The sequence below is a fragment of the Ochotona princeps genome, chromosome 6, assembly GCF_030435755.1.
Source record: "Ochotona princeps isolate mOchPri1 chromosome 6, mOchPri1.hap1, whole genome shotgun sequence".
In the NCBI taxonomy this organism is placed as follows: domain Eukaryota; kingdom Metazoa; phylum Chordata; class Mammalia; order Lagomorpha; family Ochotonidae; genus Ochotona; species Ochotona princeps.
In genome coordinates, this window is record NC_080837.1 from 47,149,448 (window position 1) to 47,170,985 (window position 21,538).

The 21,538-nt window shown below is 44.2% G+C and overlaps 1 protein-coding gene and 1 non-coding gene across 2 annotated transcripts in view; both read left to right on the plus strand.

Annotated features, from left to right (window-relative positions):
* Positions 1–20,094, plus strand: part of RNF212B (ring finger protein 212B) — a 43,639-nt gene extending 23,545 nt beyond the window's left edge. The window contains exons 5-13 of the mRNA XM_058665362.1: positions 9,604–9,719; positions 10,383–10,443; positions 11,074–11,102; positions 14,681–14,727; positions 14,950–14,992; positions 15,122–15,182; positions 15,531–15,576; positions 19,673–19,712; positions 19,932–20,094. Coding sequence (XP_058521345.1) covers positions 9,604–9,719; positions 10,383–10,443; positions 11,074–11,102; positions 14,681–14,727; positions 14,950–14,992; positions 15,122–15,182; positions 15,531–15,576; positions 19,673–19,712; positions 19,932–20,076 — 588 coding nt within the window. The 3' untranslated portion in view covers positions 20,077–20,094. The remainder of the gene's footprint in view (positions 1–9,603; positions 9,720–10,382; positions 10,444–11,073; positions 11,103–14,680; positions 14,728–14,949; positions 14,993–15,121; positions 15,183–15,530; positions 15,577–19,672; positions 19,713–19,931) is intronic.
* On the plus strand, positions 6,155–6,290 carry LOC118759248 (U4 spliceosomal RNA). Its single transcript, XR_009245654.1, has one exon. It is a non-coding gene; the product is annotated as a U4 spliceosomal RNA (small nuclear RNA).
* Positions 20,095–21,538: the final 1,444 nt, after the last annotated feature.

A 21,538-nucleotide genomic window follows, 5' to 3' on the forward strand; every position in this document is an offset into this window, starting at 1 on the left:
GACTCCCAGAGCCTCATCAAGGAACACCGAGGATTACATCCCTACTGCCAAGGAGACCACGGGGAAATGGAGTGCCTTCGGAGGCCAAGAACTCTGAGGTCAACCACCCCCATTTGAATCTACCACATGGGATGGAAGAAGCCCAAATCCTGCCTTGCAGGATCCAAGGTCATCGGAACAACAACCAGGATCCCTGAGCGGTCCGCAGAGACAGAAGAACAGTAAACTTCCTTCGGGACTAGGGAGAGGAGCTTTCTCTGGTCCTTGCCTGCTTCCAAATTTGGGTCCCCACCCTCTCTCGTAATAACCATCAGGAGCGCTCCAGAAACCCCTCAAAACAAACAAACAAACAAACAAAACTAGAATAGATAGACAGAGAACAACAAGGAAAGCTTAGAACCAGACAGGAAACGGTCAGTGGGGATGCACTTATACCTCACTGGGTGGGACACAAAGATTAGTTACTCCTAACTGGGGTATGAAAGATTTCTCTGCACACCCCTCCTAAACATGCTCACCTAAACTGTTGACATATCCTGTTAGAATTATAGAGTTAGACCAGGTTCAGCAAAATCATGCTTCAACAAATACTTTCTGAAAGAATGAATAAATAACCTTCCCTACTGAAGCTTCCCTTCAACATAGAAGAAATTTTATAAAGTGACCCTCTCCAGAAATCTCCAGACCAAAATTATCTGCCAGTTTTTAATTTCACTTCTTTGAACTAAGTCATATGTAAGATGAAGTAGTAATACTTATCCTACTTCTTGTAAAGATCCACTGAGATGTTGTTCATAAAATAATTCTGAAAAGTATTTTTTAAAATATTTATTTATTTATATTGGAAAGTCAGATTTGCAGAGTGAAAGAGAGAAAGATTTTCCATCTGCTAGTTCCCTCCCCAAGTGACGCCAGGAGCCAGGAGCCAGAAGAATCTGGGTCTCCAATGCGGGTGCAGGGCCCCAAGTCTTTGGGCCATCCTGTACTACTTTTTCAGGGCATTAGCTGGAAGCTGGATAGGAAGTAGAACAGTCGGGACATGAACCGGTGCCCATATGGGATGCCTGACACAGGTAATGAGAGGACTTAACCACTAGGCTACCACATCAAGCCCTGAAAGATTATTTTCTTTTAAGATTTATTTTTATTGGAAAGGCAGATCATATTTGTAGAAAGAAGGAGATACAAAGAGAAAGATCTTCTATCCACTGGTTTACTCCCCCAGAGGCCACAATGGCAGGAGCTGAGCTGATTCAAAGCCAGGAGCTTCTTCAGGTCTCCCATAAGATTGCAGGGTCCCAAGGCTTTGGGCCTTCTCTGCTGCTTTCTCAGGCCATAATTCCAGATACAAACCCGTGCCCTCATAGAATCCTGGCTCTTGCACGGTGAGGATTTAGCCGTTGAGCCATCATGCCAGGCCCTGAAAGCTGTGTTCTATTGAAGAATAATGTGGAAAGCTCAAAGGTTAAGAAAGATCACAAACCCACCTGAAAATCCTATTTTTTTTAAGATTTATTTATTTTTATTGGAAAGTCAGATATACACAGAGGAGGAGAGACAGAGAGGAAGATCTCCCGTCCAATGGTTCACTCCCCAGGCAGCTGCAATGGCTGGAGCTGAGCCGATCCGAAGCCAGTAGCCAGGAGCTCTTCCGGGTTTCCCACGTAGGTACAGGGTCCATAGCTTTGGACCATCCTTGACTGCTTTCCCAGGCCACAAGCACGGAGCTGGATGGGAAGTGGAGCTGCTGGGATTAGATCCGGCAACCATATGGGATCCTGGTGTGTTCAAGGTGAGGACTTTAACCGCTATGCTATCGCACTGGGCCCACCTGAAAATCCTTAAAGATCATGCAAGTAAAGATCTAGTTTTTCAATTATTTTTGGAGGAAAATATAAAATCATCTTTAAAAAAAAGCAGATTTGTTAAAATATATTTAAATTTTAAGGTTAACTTATGCACCAGTGTTATGCTATAGTAGTTAGAGCCTCTGCCTGCAATGTTGGCATCCCATATAGGGACTATTGTGTTTCCTGGCTGTTCTGCTCCGATCCAGCCCCCTGTTAATGACGTAGGAAAAACAGCAAAAGGTGGCCTTCATGTTCAAGCCCTTGCCATCCATGACATAACTAGAAATTACTAGAAAAATAACTAGAAAAAGCCCCTGGCTCCTGGCTTTGGCCTGACCCACTCCTAGCTGTTGCAGCCATTTGGGGAGTGAACCAATGGATCAAGGAGTCTTTCTCTGTCTCTGCTGTCTCTGTAACTCTTTCAAATGAGTAAATAAATCTTTTTTTAATTGACTTATTTTTTTATTTGAAAGGCAAAATGACAGAAAAACAGATGCCCATCTTCCATTTGCTAGGTCACTCCCCATATGCTTGAAACAACCAGGGATGGACTAAGTTGAAGCCAGGAACAAAGAACATCAGGTTTTCTTTCACATGGGTTTCAGGGACTCGGGTACAACAGCCATCTGCTACCTTCTGCTGTGCACATTAGCAGGAAGCTGGACCAGGAGCTGAGATGGAATTTAACCCCAGGCAATCCAATGTGTGTGGGTATCTGAAGCATCTTAGCTCACTGTGCCACATTGCTTGTTCCTTGAACTATACATACTATAAAACTCACCTTCTTAAATAAGTATGCAATTCAGTAATTTAAAAAATATATTAACAGAGGGTCTGGCACAATGGCTCAGTGGCTAACTAAATCCTTACCTTGCAAGTGCTGGGATCTCATATGGACCATGGTTTGTGGCCAGGCTGCTCCACTTTGCATTTATGACCTGAGAAGGCAGTAGAGGATGGCCCAAAATCATGGGAACCTGCTCTCACGTGGGAGACCCAAAAGAAGCTCCTGGCTCCTGGCTTTGGACTGCTGTGGCCACTTGGGGAGTGAACCAGCAGATGCAAGATCTTTCTCTCTCTCATCATTGGAAATTTGCCTTTCCAATAAAAATAAATAAATCTGTTTTAAAAATCAACAGAATTGTGTTTTCAAGCTTACCTGTGTTGTAGCATATATTAGCTATATAGGAAGAGGAGCAGCCGGGACACAAACCGGTGCCTATATGGAATCCACGTGCTTACAAGGTGAGAATTTAGCCATTGAGCCATCACATCAGGCCCTATCCTTGGATTTTAGTATAGAGTTGCTAAATGCTTGGAATGTCCTGAGATGGGACTTACTACTAGATGAGTAAGTCTTTGGGGGTGCTGTGCTCAAAAGGGATTATTGGGGCCCAGCGGTGTGGCCTAGCGGTTAAAGTCCTCGCCTTGAACGTGACCAGGATCCCATATGGGTGCCAGTTCTAATCCTGGCAGCTCCACTTTCCATCCAGCTCCCTGATTGTGGCCTGGGAAAGCAGTTGAGCACGGCTCAAAGCTTTGGGACCCTACACCCGTGTGGGAGACCTGGAAGAGGTTCCTGGTTCCCGGCTTGCACAGTACCGGCCGTTGTGGTTGCTTGGGGAGTGAATCATCGGATGGAGGATCTTCTCTGTCTCTCCTCCTCTGTGTATATCTGCCTTTCCAATAAAAATAAATAAATCTTTTAAAAAAAAGGATTATTGTAATTCTCATGTGTCTTCAGTTAATTTCCCTGAGGTTAGATTGTTAGAAAAAGAGCAAGCCTAACTCTTGTTGTTCTGGTTTTGCTATGTGATCTCTCACATGCGTTCTCATGGAGATGCCATGTGATTCAGCCAAGGAGAACTTCACCAGAGGCTAATCAACAGCCCTATCTAACTTTGGATTGTCATCCTTCAAAACTGAAGTATCCAAGCCTCTTTCTTTTTTTTTTAAGATTTATTTTGTTTTATAATTGGAAAGACAGATATACAGAAAGGAGAGAAAGAGAAAAAGATCCTCCGTCTGCTGGTTCACTCCGCAAGCGGCCATAACGGCTGCAGCTGAGTGAATCCAAAGCAAGGAGCTAGGATCCAGAAGCTTCTTCCTGGTCTCCCACATGGATACAGGATCCCAAGGCTTTGGGCCATCCTCAACTGCTTCCCAGGCCACAAGGAGGGAGCTGGATGGGAAGTGGAGCAGCTGGGACATGAACCAGCACCCATATGAGATCCCAGTGGATGCAAGGTGAGGATTTAGCCACTAGGCTATCATGCTGGGCCCTAACCAAGCCTCTTTTAAACCTCAGCTTCAAATATTTTGTTCTAGCAACAGAAAATGGACAGAAGGCTTATCCTAATAACTTTCTGAGTTCTCTCTGTGCTCCCATTACTTTGCTTCTCCTGGTATCCTTCAGTGGTTTCTCCCTTGCTGTCTCCAGCTGCTGTGCTGGATCTAAATCAGGACTGATCTTACGGTGCTGTCTTCAGTAAGTATGTTCTGTGTGTTAAATAAAATTTATAGGGCCTGGTGCCGTGGCCTAGCGGCTAAATTTCTCACCTTGCACGCACCGGGATCCATATGGGTGCTGGTTCTAATCCTGGCAGCCCCGGTTCCCATCCAGCTCCCTGCTTGTGGCCTGGGAAAGCAGTCAAGGATGGTTCAAAGCTTTGGGACCTTGCACCCATGCAAGAAGATCTGGGGTCCTGGCTTCAGATTGGTGCAGCACCCGCTGTTGCGGTCACTTGGGGAGTGACCCCAGTGATTACTTGCGGTCACTTGGGGAGTGATCATTGGATGGAAGATATTTCTTTCTGTCTCTCCTCCTCTCTGTATATATCTAAGTTTGCAATAAAAATAAATAAATCTTTTAAAAAATGTGTAGAAGCCCATTGATTTGGCCCAATATCCTAGACCAGGGCCCGACTGATCAAACGTAAATAGAGTTTTTCATACTGAAATGCTGTGCCACAAAGCTGAAACTAAGCTGTCCCTCTGATGTTTCAAGACGGCAAGAGAAAGAGATACTAGCCAAATTACACAGGACACTTGTAGCTGACCTGACAAGGAGGTCTCCTCTGCTTTCATCTTTACAAAGAGAACAACACTGACATGACCAATCCTCCTTTTGTTCTCTCGTTCTTCTTTCTTGGGCCTTTTTCTGCCTATAAACCGACCTCTTCGGTTCGTATCATAAGAACACTCACTCTGTTTTTTAGACTGAGAGATTGTCTGATTCTGGAATCATAAATATGATACCCCATAAAGAATGCTTTTGGAGACCCCCAGTGGCTGCTGAAACTGGCTGGCATCAAACCTACACATTATACTGTTTTCTCCTACACATGCATACATGCCTTGGATAAAGAGAATAACAATAAACAGGCAGCAAAATTAGCACAGCTTTCTTTTAACTTTGTCATAATTTCATGAGGGTTTTTTTTTCCATAGATATTAGAAACTTAGCATTTCATTTTATTTTCTTCCCTTAATGAGGGCTTGTATTTTTTTTTTTCCACTTAAAGGAAGTGCTTTGGACTTTCTAGCATCATGGTATAGTAAACTTAAGTAAGCCTCTTCCCACAGTGCTGGCATCCCATGTGGTTACTGGTTTGTGTCCCAGCTGCTCCACTTCCCATCCGGCTCTGCTTATGGCCTGGGAAAACAGCAGAGAATGGGACCCTGCAACTATGCAAGAGACCTGGAAGAGGCTCCTCTCTCCCAGCTTTGAATCAGTCCAGCTCTGGTTATTACTGGGAGTTAACCAGGAAATGGAAGATCAGTCTCTTGCTGTTTCTCCTTCTCTATGTAACCCTGCCTTTCAAATAAAAATTTATAAATAAATCAGCTTTGGGCCTGGCGCAGTGGCCTAACGGCTAAAGTCCTCACCTTGAACGCACCAGGATCCCATATGGGCGCCGGTTCTAATCCCGGCAGCTCCAATTCCCATCCAGTTCCCTGCTTGTGGCCTGGGAAAGCAGTTGAGGACGGCCCAGAGCACTGGGACCCTGTGCCCGTGTGGGAGACCTGGAAGAGGTTCCTGGCTCCTGGCTTCGGATCAGCATAGCACCGGCCGTTGCGGTCACATGGGGAGTGAATCATCGGACAGAAGATCTTCCTCTCTGTCTTTCCTCTTCTCTGTATATCTGACTTTGTAATAAAAGTGAAATAAATCTTTTTTTTAAAGATTTATTCATTTTATTACAAAGTCAGATAGACAGGAGGCCATGCCGCCGGGCCCCAAGTGAAATAAATCTTTAATCTTTAATCTTTAAAAAATAAATAAATAAATAAATAAATAAATCAGCTTTGCACAGTGGCAGTATCATAGCAAATGAGGTTTATCCGAGGCACAATTATTGCTAATTGAAAACTGTTTCCAATGCCCTGCTGTGACGACTCGAAACATAGTCAGCATTGGCAAGAAGAAATAAGTAAATAAATAATTAATTAAAAATAAATCCTGGGCCTGGCGTGGAAGCCTAGCAGGTAAAGTCCTTGCCTTGCACATGCCAGGATTCCATATGGGCACCGGTTCTGATCCCGGCGGCCCTGCTTTCCTTCTAGCTCCCTGCTTGTGGCCTGGGAAAGCAGTCAAGGATGGCCCAAAGCCTTGGGACCCTGCACCCGTTTGGGAGACCCAGAAGAGCTTCTGGCTTCAGATTGGCTTAGCTCCAGCCGTTGCAGCCACTTGGAGAGGTGAATCAGTGGATGGAGGATCTTCCTCTCTGTCTCTTCTCCTCTCTGTATATCTGACTTTCCAATAAAAATAAATCTTTAAAAAGAATAAATCCTAAAAAAAAAAAAGTAAAAATAAAAGCACTTTATGGCTTCTCATTGGCATATCTGAATCACCAGGATCTCTACACTAATACTTTGAGGCCATTATTAAATAACGATTACTGAAATAGAGCACTAGAGTTTGGGGCTGTGGTGCAGGGGGTTAAGCAGCCACATGCATACCTGCATTCCTATGCGAGAGTGATGTTCCTACAGTGTGCCTGGGAAGGCAATGAGTGCCAGCCCAAATACTTGGGTTCTTGCTACTCATGTGGGAGACCCAGATGCAGTTCCGGCAGCCTGGCTTCAACCTGCCCAGTCCTTGTTGGTGTAGGCAGCAAAGGGATGATCCTTTCCTTTCGCTGTTCTCTGCCTTTCAAATACAAATTAATTAGTTAAGAAAAAAAAAAGCAACAATATAATACTGTAAGAGTCCATCTGAAAATATTTTCATAGTACTTTGAGTAATGGTAACTGAAACTTTTGGAGGAATGAAACTATGGATAAGATGCTTGGGGGTGGGACGTGGGTGGTGGAGAACTGCCATGCAAAGTTAATTAAGAACTTTTCATCTTGTCTGTTGACACATGTTTTCAAAGCAAGTGGGGCTCCAAGGCTTAGATCCCCAGTACTCTTACCTGGCACTAGTCTGGGAATAAAGGAAAAGAAACTAGACCTAGTGGTTTTATATGGTGTTTAGTAAAATCCACAATACTTAACACTGACTATCATCAAGATAATATTGTTATCAAGAAGCAGCTTTTATTATCTGCTCTGTTATTGTATTAATAAAATAATTACTCCCTCTTAAAAAATGCAAGTGAGCAAAACTTCTTTCTTTGGGGGGAAAAAAGCCAACCTTTTCCTGATGATGAGAGATTTGGATGATTTCTAGCTATTTTTTCAAGTACTGAAGTGTATTACTAAGTTTTAGACTCTTCAATGAAAATATTTGAAATAGGTTAAACAAATTAGTAGCTCACATTAGCCAAAAACTGCTTGCTCTCCACTAATGTGCCTTGCTGTTGGGTGTTTTCTGGATTGATTATTCTTTTTGGAATGTCAGATCTAAGATTCGGGTGTCAGTGTTTTGGGGTATGTGGGCAAAGCAGGCCTTCTTAGACCTAATAAGCAAAGCCCCTTCCCTGCCAGTCTGGTCTCCACAGGGGGCTCTGATACCTGTGAACATGGTCTTTCAGAGTGACAAGTCTAGGAGAAAACCTGGGTTTTCCTTTAAGACTTACTTATTTTAGTGGCAGGATAACAGAGAAAGAGAGATAGAGATAAGAGATCTTCCATCTGCTGGTTCACTCCTTAAAAAGCTACAATAGCCAGAGCTGAGCCAGGTTGAAGCCAGAAACCAGGAACTCTATCCAGGTCTCTCATGTGGGTAGCAGAAATGGAAGTACTTGAACTATTGTCTACTGCTTCCCAGGCACATTAGCAAGGAGCTGGATCTGAAGTATAGTAGCTAGGAATTAAACAGGTACCCCAAAATGGAATGTAGACATCCCACGTGGCAACTTACTCTGTTCTGTGCACCTGGTGCCCTTCCTAGAATTTGGGTTTTCTTGATGATAGCTTAACACATTGTTCATAAGGATAAGATCTAGATGTTCAGCTTACTGGGTTTTAGCTGTTAATCTGTTTGTAATCTGCCCTCTGAGTGGAGGGCAGTTCCCCAACTCTGCCTTCCACTCAGGATTCTGAGTGACTTTTTTCTGTTTCTTGATTGTTTAAATTTTCTGCAATAGACGTGTTTTACTTTTATTAAAAATAGTAGCTTTGGGGTCAGCGTGGTGGCATAGCAGGCTACAAGAAACTTTTATCTATATAGGATTAGTTTTAAGTAAAAATGAAAGCATCTAAACGGTATATAAACTGCTTTTTAAGGAATATATATGCTGTTAAGTACAGTTCAATCATAAAGGGCAAAAAGTAATTCGTAAATTAGATGAGAATCAAAAGTTTATGAAAAGACTACTAAGATTGAGGGAAGGACCCCAGTCAAAAGGTTTGCAGTGAGCAGGGAGGGAGCAGATGAGACACAAATACTGCTGTGTACTCAGAAGTAGAGCCTGACAAAGCTAAAATACTTTCTAAATATTAACTTTAATCGTACTCAGCAATTTCATGATAGGCACATTAGTAGAGCAACTGATAAAATTATGTGTCCATGCCCAGAAGTAAAATCCAGGAAAAGGTCATTTCTGTCTGTAACTCTTTGTGCTTGATTGTAGCAGCACAGGTTACCTGCAAATGGCCAGCTATCTTAGAGAAAGTAAGTGGGTCACCCGATGTTCTGCACTAGCTAAGAACGTGGAAGCCAAGCGCAAACTAATTGTAGACAAAGTGGAATGCATTCTGAGCTTGAGAAGTAGTGTTTTGGGGGTCACTCTTCTTGCTCAAGATGAAAGATGACATTTTTAAAGGGCTGCTCTACTGTATCAGGATAGTCTCGTTCGTGTCCTAGAAAGCCATGTGGTGGGTGTTTGGCCTAACGATTCAGATGCCTGCATTCCATATCACAGTACCAAGGTACGGAGTCTGGCTGGAGCTCCTGACTCCCACTTCCTGCTAACGGCTTAAGAAACTGGTCTTAGCCAACCATGTAGGAGACCTGGGTTGGGTTTCTTTCCAGTCCTGGTTGTTGCAGCCATTTGGAGAATAAACCGGCAGATGGGAAATCTTTTTATTTGCCTCACAAATAAGTAAGATATTAGAAAGCCAGTGTCCTGGAGGTGAAAAGCTTCCTGGTGCTGAGCTCTTTAGTTCTGGGAAGCATGATTTAGACCCAGTGTTCCAGGGCAAAATGAATAGTGATAAATCACAACATGGTGGATGGCATCACGGTGGGAGTGCCTGAGAGGGGAATGGCTACCTGGCAAAGCCAGAGCAACTCAAGGCAGCCTGCTGTGTTCCACAGGTGTCCCTTTGTTCTCAGCAGTATCAAAGGCCCGTTTCTCCTTCGTAGGTATGGAGGTTCCAGAAGAAACAAACAGATCTCCTCATCGCCTTTCAAAAGCATAGAGTCACCAAGTTGGAAGCAGCCATGCAAGAGGCACAGCAAACAATGGCCAAGCAGCAAAAGTAGGTGACAAAACACGTCCCCAGGAAGACTGTGGCTTTTTTTCCCTGTTAGAGAAGCTGTAGTTCTTATTGCCTTGTGGTTACAAAGTTTGAAAGTTTCTCCATGTGTGTTTATGTTGGTCTTGGGCGAATCAGGCACAGAATGTTCAGTTCCCTCTGTCTTCACTGTAGTTTTCTTTTTCCTCCCCCAAGAGGCCCTGCTCACTTTCTAGCTTTCTTCTTTTATTTTTCTGAACCCAAAGCTGCTGCTTCAAGGGAAATGAGAAAGAACTGATTTGCACTGATAAAAATAAAAGACGTAATTTAAAATGTTAGCTCTGGGAGGATGTTTTGGAAATTTTAAGCTGAAAAATGATATTCTATCTAGATGGAAATGTTTAGACATTAGCAGACCAGGGGTGTGCGTGTGGAAAGGAAAGGGGTGCGTGTGCAAAGGTTTCGCTGAAGTCACACCAAGTCTTGACTTCATGCTTCTTTTATCCACTCAATTGTTCTATCAAAACCCTCCCATTGTCTTCCCCAGTCTCATTTTTGTTAGAAATACCTTGCATAGCTATGTCCCTCAGCAAGTGCTACCTACATGTAGACAGTATTAATCATCGGACTTTTTGTTTGTTTTTTTCCTGATCTCCTGAAGCTGATTTGTTGACATCTTTTGCTTAGAGAGCTGTCCGTGTTAAAAAAGGAGAATGAAGAACTGAAGAAATACCTAGCCGTTCTAAAGGTAAATAAAACTTATTTCCTCTCCTACTGGTCCCATTTACAAAAAAAAAAAAAAAGTTCATAGAAAAATGAAATTAAAAGAGAATGTACATTTTCTATGAAATTTTTGAAGGTCCTGCAGACCTGACTGTAGAATTGTGTTTCCTGACCTTTTTCACTTCATGGCACACAGAGAAACTGACATTATGCAACCACATGGTAGTGAATGCACAAGGCTACAGAAGACCTTGGGAAGTTGAAGGAAAGCAATCTAAAATTTTGCTTTAAAAAAACTCCAAAACACCTCAGGACTTCCTCTCCCTCACATTCTATTTCCTAGTCATTTCTTTCCTACTGATCCCACTCCCAGAACTATTCTCACACATTGTGATTGTGTCATTTTTCTTTCTCTCCCCAGGGACATGTGTTAATCTTTGACAAGATTCCTTTTGTGTTCTTATAAAGAAGAACTGAATTTTTATTCCCTGAAAGCTAAAAATTTCCTAAGGAAAAAAAATTTTTTTTTCTGTTGGGAATCTTAGCAACCACAGCTAGGGGGTGTCGCACCTTACCAACCTAACAAGTGAGACCAATCCATCGGTTAGGAGCCTTGACCTGCAGCTTCCTTTACTCCCATTTTTTTTACCTACAGGAATCTCCAAGTCGGTACCAAGGAAACAGGTCAGTTTTACAGCTCCCATGCTAGCTTCTCAACTCCTTGAAATTAAAAAGGAAGGAAGGAAGAAAGAAAAGTTTTATTTATTTGTTTGAAAGGCAAAGTTGGAGAGAGAGGCCTTTCCTCTGGTAGTTCACTTTCCAGATGGCCACAATGGTTGGAGCAGAGCCAAGCCAAAGCCAGGAGTCCAGAACTGCATCTGCGTTCCCTATGTGGGTGCAGCAATACAAGCATCGTCTGCTACTTTCCCAAGTGTATTAGCAAGAACCTGGATCACAAGTGGAGCAGCCAGGGATTACTGCCCGTATGGAGTACTAGCATCACAGGTGGTAGCTTAACGCATGTACCACAATGCCAGCCCTTCTTCTTTTTCACCTGAAAAAATTATTTTCATTTTCTTAGAAAGGCAGAAACACAGAAAGAAATTGAGAGTTAGAGACAGAAAAACAGAGAGAGATCTTCCATCTGCTGGTTTACACCCCAAATAACTGCAACAAATGGGGCTGGGCCAGGCTAAAGCCTGCAGCCAAGAATTGTTTGGGTCTCCCACATGGGTGGGAGGGATGCCTACTGCCTCCTTAGCTACATATTGGCAAGTCGCTGGAATCAGAAGTTAGGCCAGCACTGGATGTGGGGTGTGGGCATCCCAGATGGGATCTCAAGCAATGTGCAAAATGTCCACCCCTCAGTGTTCTCGCTCTCTTCTTCTTCCTTTTCTTTTTAAAGATGTATTTATCTATTTAAAAGTCAGTGTGACAGAGAAGAGAGAACACTTTCATCATCCCATGAACTTCCCAGAAGCCTGCAACAACCAGGGCTGGCTTAGAGAGAAATCCAGAGCCAGGAGCCAGGGACTCCATCTGGGTCTCTGGATGAAGACTTGGGCCTTCAGCCAGTGTTTCCAGATGTGTTAGTGGGAAGCTGGATTGGAGGCACCACATATCCAGGACTTGAATACGGCACTCTGATGGGTAATGTAGGCATCCTAATTGGCAGCTTAACTTGCTGCACCACACCACTCACCCCACCTTGGGGGCTTTGAGTGGGGACCACCAGTTGATGCATTTATACTTCTCTGAGAAAGACTTCTTCATGGAAAAGTACTGAAGTCTAATCTGGATCTTACTGCTCACTCTTGAATGTCATTTTATGAAATCCTACTTGTCCTTCACAATTCATCTCACATCAGTTCCTCTGGAAAGCATGTAAAATGCCTACTGTATAGCAGGTACTGTGTTAGATGCATATGTACAGCACCAGTCCTTTCTAATCAGTGATAGCAGTTGTGACCTGCCAGCTTAACAATTTTTATTATCGGTCCTGCATTGATAGATTGAAAAAAAAAAAAGATATGGTACCCAGCGCGATAGTGTAATGGTTAAAGTCCTCTCCTTGAGCACAGTGGGATCCTATATGAGCACTGGTTCTAATCCTGCGACCCCATCAGCTCCCTGCTTGTGGCCTGGGAAAACAGTCGAGGATGGCCCAAAGCCTTGGGACCCTGCACCTGTGTGGGAGACCTGGAAGAAGCTCCAGGCTCCTGGCTTCAGACTGGCTCAGCTCCAGCCATTGTGGTCATTTGGGGAGTGAACCATCAGACTGAAGATCTTCCTTTCACTCTCTCCTCCTTTCTGTTTATCTGCCTTTGCAATAAATAAATAAATAAACAAATCTTTAAAAAAAATATGGGATAGCATGTGTTATGCGCAGACGGATTAAGCAACTATTGGGGATTTCTGTATCCCACATTAAATACCTGGGCTGTAGTCCTGCTTACATCTCCAGTGCGGCTTTCGGTTAATGTGCCTGGGAGACAGCAGCTGATGGCTCAAACACTTGGGTCCCTGCTACCTACTGGAAGGCCCAGATGGAGTTCTGGACTCCTGGCTTTGGTCTGGCCCAGCTCTAACTATTATGGGCATTTGGGGAGTAAGCCAGCAGATGTAAGATGTCTTTCTCTGTTACTCTGCCTTTCAAATAAATAAAAACAGATGACTAAAAAAAAGAAGTCCTTGTCTCTGCACTCACAGAAGTTACAGCATAGTGTTCTTTCATATTTCTGTCCTTCTGGTTCATTCAAGATAACATTTAAACATGGCCTTGCGTTTACATCCCCACTAGCATGTGTCTCTCTCAAAGTGAAGAACCTTAAGAAAGCGTGTATCTATTTGAAAGGCAGAGTGACAGAGAGAGGGAGAAGCACCAAGAGAAATAGATTTTCTATCTGCTGTTTTACTTCCCAAATGGCTGCAGTTGCTGGGGTTAGTCTGGGTCAAAGTCAGAAACCATGAACTCCCTCTGGGTCCCCCACATGGGTGGCCAGGATCCAAGTTCTTGTGCCATGTTTTTGCTGCTTACCCAGGCACATCAACAGGAAACTGGATTGTTAGCAGAATAGCCAGTACTTGAGTCAGTGTTTTGTTATGGGATGCCAGCATCACAAGTGGTGGCTTAATCTTATGCTGCCCACCCCCTCAACACTGATCCTGGGAAGGACTTTATTCTAATTTTTATTGTAAACATTATTATTTGTAATCTCAGGATATAGGACAAATAGACACTGAACAAACACTTGTAGGTAGATAGATGAGTGACAGAGGGATTTGTGAAAGGATGGACAGGTGTAAAACTGAGAGTACTTGGTGAGGCACCAAGGGAATAAAAACATACTTCAAAACTTCTGTTATGGGGTTGGGCATAGTAGTGCAACAGGTTTTTGTGATAGGTTAAGCTATCACTTAAAAAAAAAATTTATTTATTTTTATTCCAAAGGCAGATATGCAGAGAGGAGAAGAGACAGAGCGGAAGATCTTCTGTCCAATGATGCACTCCCCAAGTGACTGCAACAGCCAGTGCTGCTCCAATCCGAAGTCAGGAGCCAGGAACTTCCTCCAGGTCTCCCACATGGGTGCAAGGTCCCAAGGCCTTGGGCCATCCTTGACTGCTTTCCCAGGCCACAACACGGAGCTGAATGGGAAGTGGAGCAGCTGGGATTAGAACCGGTGCCCATATGGGATCCCAGCGTGTTCAAGGCGAGTTTTAGCCTCTAGGCCACAGTGCTGGGCCCAAACTATCACTTTGGGATGCCCAGATCAGGGTAACAGTTCAAGTCCTGGCTACTCTGCTTTTGATCTCTCTTCCTGTTAGCGCACATGGGAGGCAACATGATGGCTCCAGTGCTGGGTTCCTTTCTTCCACCTGGGAGACTTGGATACAGTTCCTGATTCCTTGCCTGGCTCTGGCTGTTTGTGGGAAGTTGGGGAGGGAACCGCCAGATAGAACAGCTCCTGTTTCTCTGTCACTCTGCCTTTCAAATAGAACAAATACATCTTTTGAAAAGAAAATCTTCTATTATAGACAATAGATAAATGGAGAAGGCTTCATTTGGAAAGTTGGTGGGGGGGGGCAAAGAAGTCTCTTGTCAACTTTGTTTCCATGTGTTGAAGTGATTCCTGAAATATAGGAGGGTGAAAACATTTGTGTTTGGGGGAGAAGCCTTTATTGCTGTAACTAATGATGTGAAGTGGGAATTCACTTTTGCTCAGCAAGATTTTAATACCCGTCTCATTCTCTTTTCTTGCAGGTTGAGCACACCCCGTCCAGTGGCCATCACTTCCCCATCACAGTCAGGTAGGGAGCCGTGTTTTTGTCCAAATCGCTGTGTGAGATGAGTAAATGTCCTTTCCCCAAATGGAAGATAGTCTCTTTTTGGAGACCATAATGCCCTTCTTCTACTGTTATACCTGCCACGGAAACATGCAACCAGATAACCACCCCTACAGTGGCAAGGCAAGGCAAGGCAGAGTGTGCCGCTGGTGGCAAAGTTGCAATTCACACTTCATTCTCTTTCAGTTACTCCTCGGCCCAGTTCCCAGCAGAGTAGCCAAGTGGTCAGGTGAGTAGGCAGCCTACAGAGAAAACTGACGACTCTTGGCAGAGGCTTCACTGTGAAGGAACATGAAGCAGTGAAGCAGGCCTGTCTCAGAGTCTTAACAGCGGTTTGTTTTTGTCTCGCCTTGTGTAGTCGACCTTCCTCCGTGGAGTCCATTGCTTACAGAGTGGCTGCCTTTGGTAGCATGGGACAAGTAAGTAGTACTCACCTTTTCTGTCCAGAGTGAGGGCTTTGTGCTAAATGAAAGCAAACTCCAAGTCAAAGAATCTGAAATTTTTATTGGTTTTGTCCTAAATCATTTGATGCCATGCCACAGCCTAATTTCCTGGGGCTATGGAAATCTAAAGTACTGGCACAGACTCTAGGTGAGGGACTTGGAACAAAAGGTTGAATTAACTGTGGTGGGACTAGTCCAATATGGGTCCTTCTCCCACTCAGGGAGAAGAACATATGCTTCCATGGGTGGGTGGAGACAGGCAGCAGGGCTGAGGGAGGCTGGAGGACCAGCTGTCTTCACTGATGTTTACTATTTGTCCATTAGGGCAGAGGCCTGCAGGGAAGGAGCACTCCCAGGGACTCCTACACTGGTGAGATGGGAAAGAGGTGTCCATGGTCTGAGTGTTCCATGTGCGGGGCACCAGCAGCTTGGTTCCTAAGTACAGTGTAATCTTTTTTGAGTGTTTTCCCCCCCAGGTAGTGATTGCAGGTTTCCCAACACATATTACAAGTTATTGCTTGCTTTCTTTTCTCTTCTTTACTTCTTTCTTTCTTTCTTTTTTTTTTTTTTAAAGATTTATTCATTTTATGACAGCCAGATATACAGAGAGGAGGAGAGACAGAGAGGAAGATCTTCCGTCCGATGATTCACTCCCCAAGTGAGCCGCAACGGGCCGGTGCGCACCGATCCGAAGCCGGGAACCTGGAACCTCTTCCGGGTCTCCCACACGGGTGCAGGGTCCCAATGCATTGGGCCGTCCTCAACTGCTTTCCCAGGCCACAAGCAGGGAGCTGGATGGGAAGTGGAGCTGCCGGGATTAGAACCGGCACACATATGGGATCCCGGGGCTTTCAAGGCGAGGACTTTAGCCACTAGGCCATGCCGCCGGGCCCACTTCTTTCTTTCTTTTTAAAGGTGTAGTTACACAGAGAGGGAGAGACACACAGGGAGATTTTTTTATCTCCCCAAATGGCTGCAATGTCCCGGACTGGGCCAGACTGAAATCCAGGAGCCAGGAACTTCCCTCTGGTCTCCCAGGTGGAAACAGAGACCCAACCATTTAGAACATTCTCTGTTGCTTTCCCAGACATACATATATATATATTAAAATCTATCTATTTTTATTGGAAAGGCAGATCAGATTTATATAGAGAGAGCGAGACAAAAAGATCTTTCATCCATTGGTTCACTCCCCAGATGGCCACAACCACCAGAGCTGAGCCAATCTGAAGCCAGGAGCTTCTTCCAGGTCTCCCACGTGGGTGCAGAGTCCCAAGGCTTTGGGCTGTCCTTGACTGCTTTCCCAGACCACAAGTAGGGAACTGGAGGGGAAGTAAAGCAGTTGGGACATGAACCGGTACCCCTGTGGGATCCCGGAGCTTGCAAGTTGAGGATTTAGCCAATGAGCCATCATGCTGTGCCCCATCCATTCTAGACACATTAACAAAGAACTGAATGGAAAATAAAGCAGCTGGAGTTGAATTGGCACTAATATGGGATGCCAGTGTGACAGGCAGTTGCTTTACCTACCATGCCAAAACACCAGCCTCTAACTAGTTTCAACACAATAGAATTTTGTTCTCAAGCAGATAAGGGAAAAAATAAGAATTTGAACTTTAGGAAACTGTTGGGGAACACAAACAAACAAAACTGGCTAGGAAATACAAGCCAATTTTTCAGAGTTGACTTGATTTTTTAAATTGCCACAAGATGGCAGTAAAAGGTCTACAACGAAGGTTGGCAGAATCCTGTCAGTTTGAGGCTTCTGGTTTCTTCACTGTGTGCTAAACATAAAAATGTTCTGGTGAGGGCCTGGCGCAGTAGCCTAGCGGCTAAAGTCCTTACCTTGCACGCGCCAGGATCCGATATGGGTGCTGGTTCTAATCCCGGCAGCCCCACTTTCCATCCAGCTCCCTGCTTGTGGTCTGGGAAAGCAGTCAAGGACAGCTCAAAGCCTTGGGCTCCTGCATCTGCGTGGGAGACCCGCAAGAAGCTCCTGGCTCCTGGTTTCAGATTGGCTCAGCTCCGGCTGTTGCAGCTTCTTGGGAAGATCTTTCTGTCTCTCCTCCTCTGTATTTCTGACTTTCCAATAATAATAACAACTAAAGAAAATATTCCGGTAAAGAGATACTTTTTTAACCACTTCATTGTCTTTACTCCCTTAGAACCCTTACCATTGTTACTATTTCAAGGGCATTAGGGAGTCTCTAGAGAACTTATCAGAAGAATTTTCCTTTTCCCAAGAGGCAGATGGGAAATTCATTTTTTAAATTATTTATTTATTTATTTATTTTAAAAGTCACAGTTACACAAAGAGACGGATAAAGACAGGGGCCCGTGGTAGAATCATAGCAATGCCAAAGCTAGGAGACAGGAGCTCCAGCCCAATGTCCCACATGGATATGGGGGTCCAGCTACTTAGGCTATCTTTTTCTTTTCAAATTTTTACCTTTTTGAGCCCGGCGGCGTGGCCTAGCAGCTAAAGTCCTTGCCTTGAACGCGCCCGGATCCCATATGGGCGCTGGTTCTAATCCCAGTAGCTCCACTTCCCACTTGCCTGGGAAAGCAGTCGAGTACGGCCCAAAGCTTTGGGACCCTGCACCCACGTGGGAGACCTGGAAGAGGTTCCTGGTTCCCGGCTTCGGACTGGCACAGCACCCGCTGTTGCGGTCGCTTAGGGAGTGAATCATCGGACGGAAGATCTTCCTCTCTGTCTCTCCTCTCTGTATACCTGACTTTGTAATAAATATAAATAAATCTTTAAAAAAAATTTACCTTTTTTCTAAGATTTTATTTATTTTTATTAGAAAGGCTACCTGCTCACTTCCCAAATGGCTACAGTGGCAGGGCTGAGCCAATCAGGAGCCAGGAGCTTCTTCCAAGGTTCCCACACAGGCGCAGGATCCAGTCCCTGAACTATTGGCCACTAGTACAGAGCTGGATTGCAAATGGAGTGGCTTGGGGCTGGTTTGTTGGTTCAATTGGCAAATCTTCCACCTCCTGGCATACAGATTCCGCATGAGTGCTGATTCATTTTCCAGTGCTCCATTTTCTGTCCAGCTCCCTGCTTACGGCATGGGAAAGCAGCAGAGGATGACTCAATGCCTTATGACCCTGCACCCATGTGGGAAACCTTCTCTCTGTAAATCTGCCTTTCCAATAAAAGTCTTAAAGATATTTTATTTCAAAGGCAGAGTGACACACAGAGAGATATTCCAACTACTGGTTCGTTCTCCAAATGCCTCCAACAGCCTGTTTGGGACCTCACTGAAGCTGGGAATGTCCTTCAGGTCTCCTACATCTATGGCAGGAACATAAAGCACTTGGGCCATTATCTGCCACTTCTTTGCACATTAGCAGGAAGTAGGATTGGAAACAGATGAGCCAGGATTGACCTGGAACTCTGAAATGGGATATGAGCATCCCAAGTGCTGGCTTAACCTGCTGAGCCACACATCCACCCAAATCTTAGAACGTTTTAAAGCCCCCATGGACATCTCATACCACCGCTTTTACTTTAATATATGTATTATTTTAGGTTAGCCTGAATTTGGCTAGCCTATTGCCCCATCTGATAGTATCTCCTCAAGCAGCCAAAACAATTGCCTCAAATTGTTTTCACCAAACAATAAAAGCTTTTCCATACTTAATGAACTCCAAGCTCCAAGTCTTAATAAGCTTCAATTTTAGGTCATGTCAATGAATGACATCCTTGCAAATCAAATGTCAGTTCTCCAGCAACGACACTTCAAAAAACTCCAGTGAACACTGCACTTTTTGTGATTGCCATGATTATAGCAGCATACTAGTTTTCAATATTATCATGGAACTGGAGGGGAAATGACAATTTATTATTATTTTGACCATCATTTGGCCTTTTTTTTTTTTAACCATTTCCACATTGCTACAAGCCCTAGGCTGATATCCAGAGTTCTGAAAAGTTGATTCTGACCATGTTTGTGAATCTTCTCATTTCTTTTTCTTTTTTTTTTTTTTGTGGGTAATACCATTTATTCATTAATTACATTGTATTACGTGACACAGTTTCATAGGTACTGGGATTCTCCCCATCCCTCCCCAAACCCTCTCCCAAATCTTCTCATTTCTTACAATGAAAGGGAATTTTTGGAGACTTGGTTCCACCGTTTTTGTTGTTGTTGTTCTTTGCTAGTACCTCTGGTTAGGCAATGCAGTGAACTATCTTTAGCTCCTTTCTGGTGATCTGTGTGAAGGGGGGGTTCCAAGGACACTGGACTCCTCAAGGCTGCAGTGAGTCTTGGCCCACCAATTTAAGCAGGCGGAGGGGAAAGTAACTTTAGAAGTTGTGGAGTGATCTAGGAGCCTTTTCACTTACTGCTAGTCCCAAGCCTAGCATGGGCACCAAGAGTCTGTGAGCTCCATGTCCTTCATCCCGGCCCCCAGGACACTGGAAACTCGTCTCACAAGCTCATTTTTACGCTTTGCAGAGACCCCTTCACCGGCTTCCTCCCACAGTCTGTCTTACAGGTGAGTAATCCTGGGATCCCTTCACACCGACACTTTGCCTGCCCTGTTAGGGCCACTTCTTACTGGTCTGTACCTAATCTGCTTTGTGAAAAAAGGGAGAAGCTTAGGTAGAACTGGGCTGAAGGAACATAGTAGTTACTGAATTTGATTCTCAGCAAGGGATTTTTTGTCTCCCTCTGGAGCTTTTCCTTTACTGATGCTCTTATTCCTGATCCTTAGGCCTTCATCTGCCTCCTCTGGACAGGCGACTTTTCCTTTCAGATCATCCCTAAATGAGGATGCAGGCCCCTTCAGAGTCCTCACTCCCAACAGTGCTGGTGAGTTAAATAACATTCCCCAAGGAGGAACGTTAGCCCTTGAATGAGGATTCTCAAGGTGACAAGAAGTTGGGACTGGCCCCTCAAAAATCCCTGACTCTGGTTCGGTTCCTTAATAAAAGTTATCCAGTTTCCTTCATAGCGAAAGGAAGTTCTGGATCTTCCTCAATGGCCTGTTACCCAATAAAGTCTATTATTTAGCCAGGTTAGCCTACAGGATTAAGCTTTTTACCAAAAAAAGAGAGAGAGAGAGAGAGAAATCACTGTGTTGAACATACTTTGAGCTCATTGCGGAGGTTTCTGCCAGCAGCCCTTGATAAGGAGCCACCATTTTCCTCTTTCTGTTGCCTCTGCATCTGTGCACTTTGTCAGCACTCCATGCTAACAGAATGGGCTGTAACCCATGTGATACTGATTATTAAAAAGTCTTCTCTTAATGTCCCTTAAGAACTGCCTGACCATAAGTGCTAATGCTGAGAAATGTTGAAGCAGGTGACCTGTCACCATTCCATTGCATCCTTCAGGTCCCAGAGAGAGCAGAACCTCGCTGGAGAGCCTGGTTTCCAGCTACCAGCCCTGCAGGTGAGGCTGAGGCCTGGAACATAGGCACTCACATGGTTTAACCTGCACCTTCTATATTTCCTTCTGGTCTCAGATTCGGATGGCAGAATGCAGACTTAGTGAACATGTGTGTTCAGTTTTCCAGAATGACCTCAGTTTCAAAGATTACATTTCTCCTATCCTGCCATCTTCCTAGTTAGGAGTTTGAAGTTAAGTTACATTGTCCAGAGTAAAATAAGGGTGGACTCACGGACCCTGCCAGTGGTACCACAGCCAAGAATCTCAACTGAATGCATGTTTCCAGTGGGGTTTGTTTGAGCTAGGGAAAATCATGTGGAATTCTCCATAGATAGCTAGAATAATGTGCTTCATGGGACTATCATTCTGATCCAGGCAAAAAAGAAAAAAAAACACATACTGAGGTGAGGTTGGGAGCTGTCACGTGGGAAGCTCAGCCCCGCCTGTATCTGACTTGAGTTTGGAGGATAGGTGGGCCCTTTACTCTGCTCCAGGCTCCTGGAGACCACAAAAAGAGTTCTTTCACACTCAAGTGGATAAATCCGTTGCCCCATATTCCAGAATGTCCTTTATTTTCATCAGCAAGAAATAAGGTCCAAAACCTCAAGCACCAACACTCAGGAGAAACCATCTCTCCCTAAGGTTCTCACAAGTGGAGGGATCGACTTACAGGTAAACACAGGCTTCAGAGAGACCCAGAAATTGTTCACACAGAAACGGCCCCCAGTGATATCTGAAACAAGCTATAAAAATTCCAGGACAAAACAAAATTAAAGCTAAACTTCCTTTAGACACTTGAGGAAAATTGGGTTATCTAGCTATTGAACATTGGATATTAAAGCATTCCTAATATTGTTTTTTAGTGCAATGATAGTGATTTTTTTTTAAGATAGCCTTTGTCTTTCGTACACATATCCTGAAGTGTTTCTA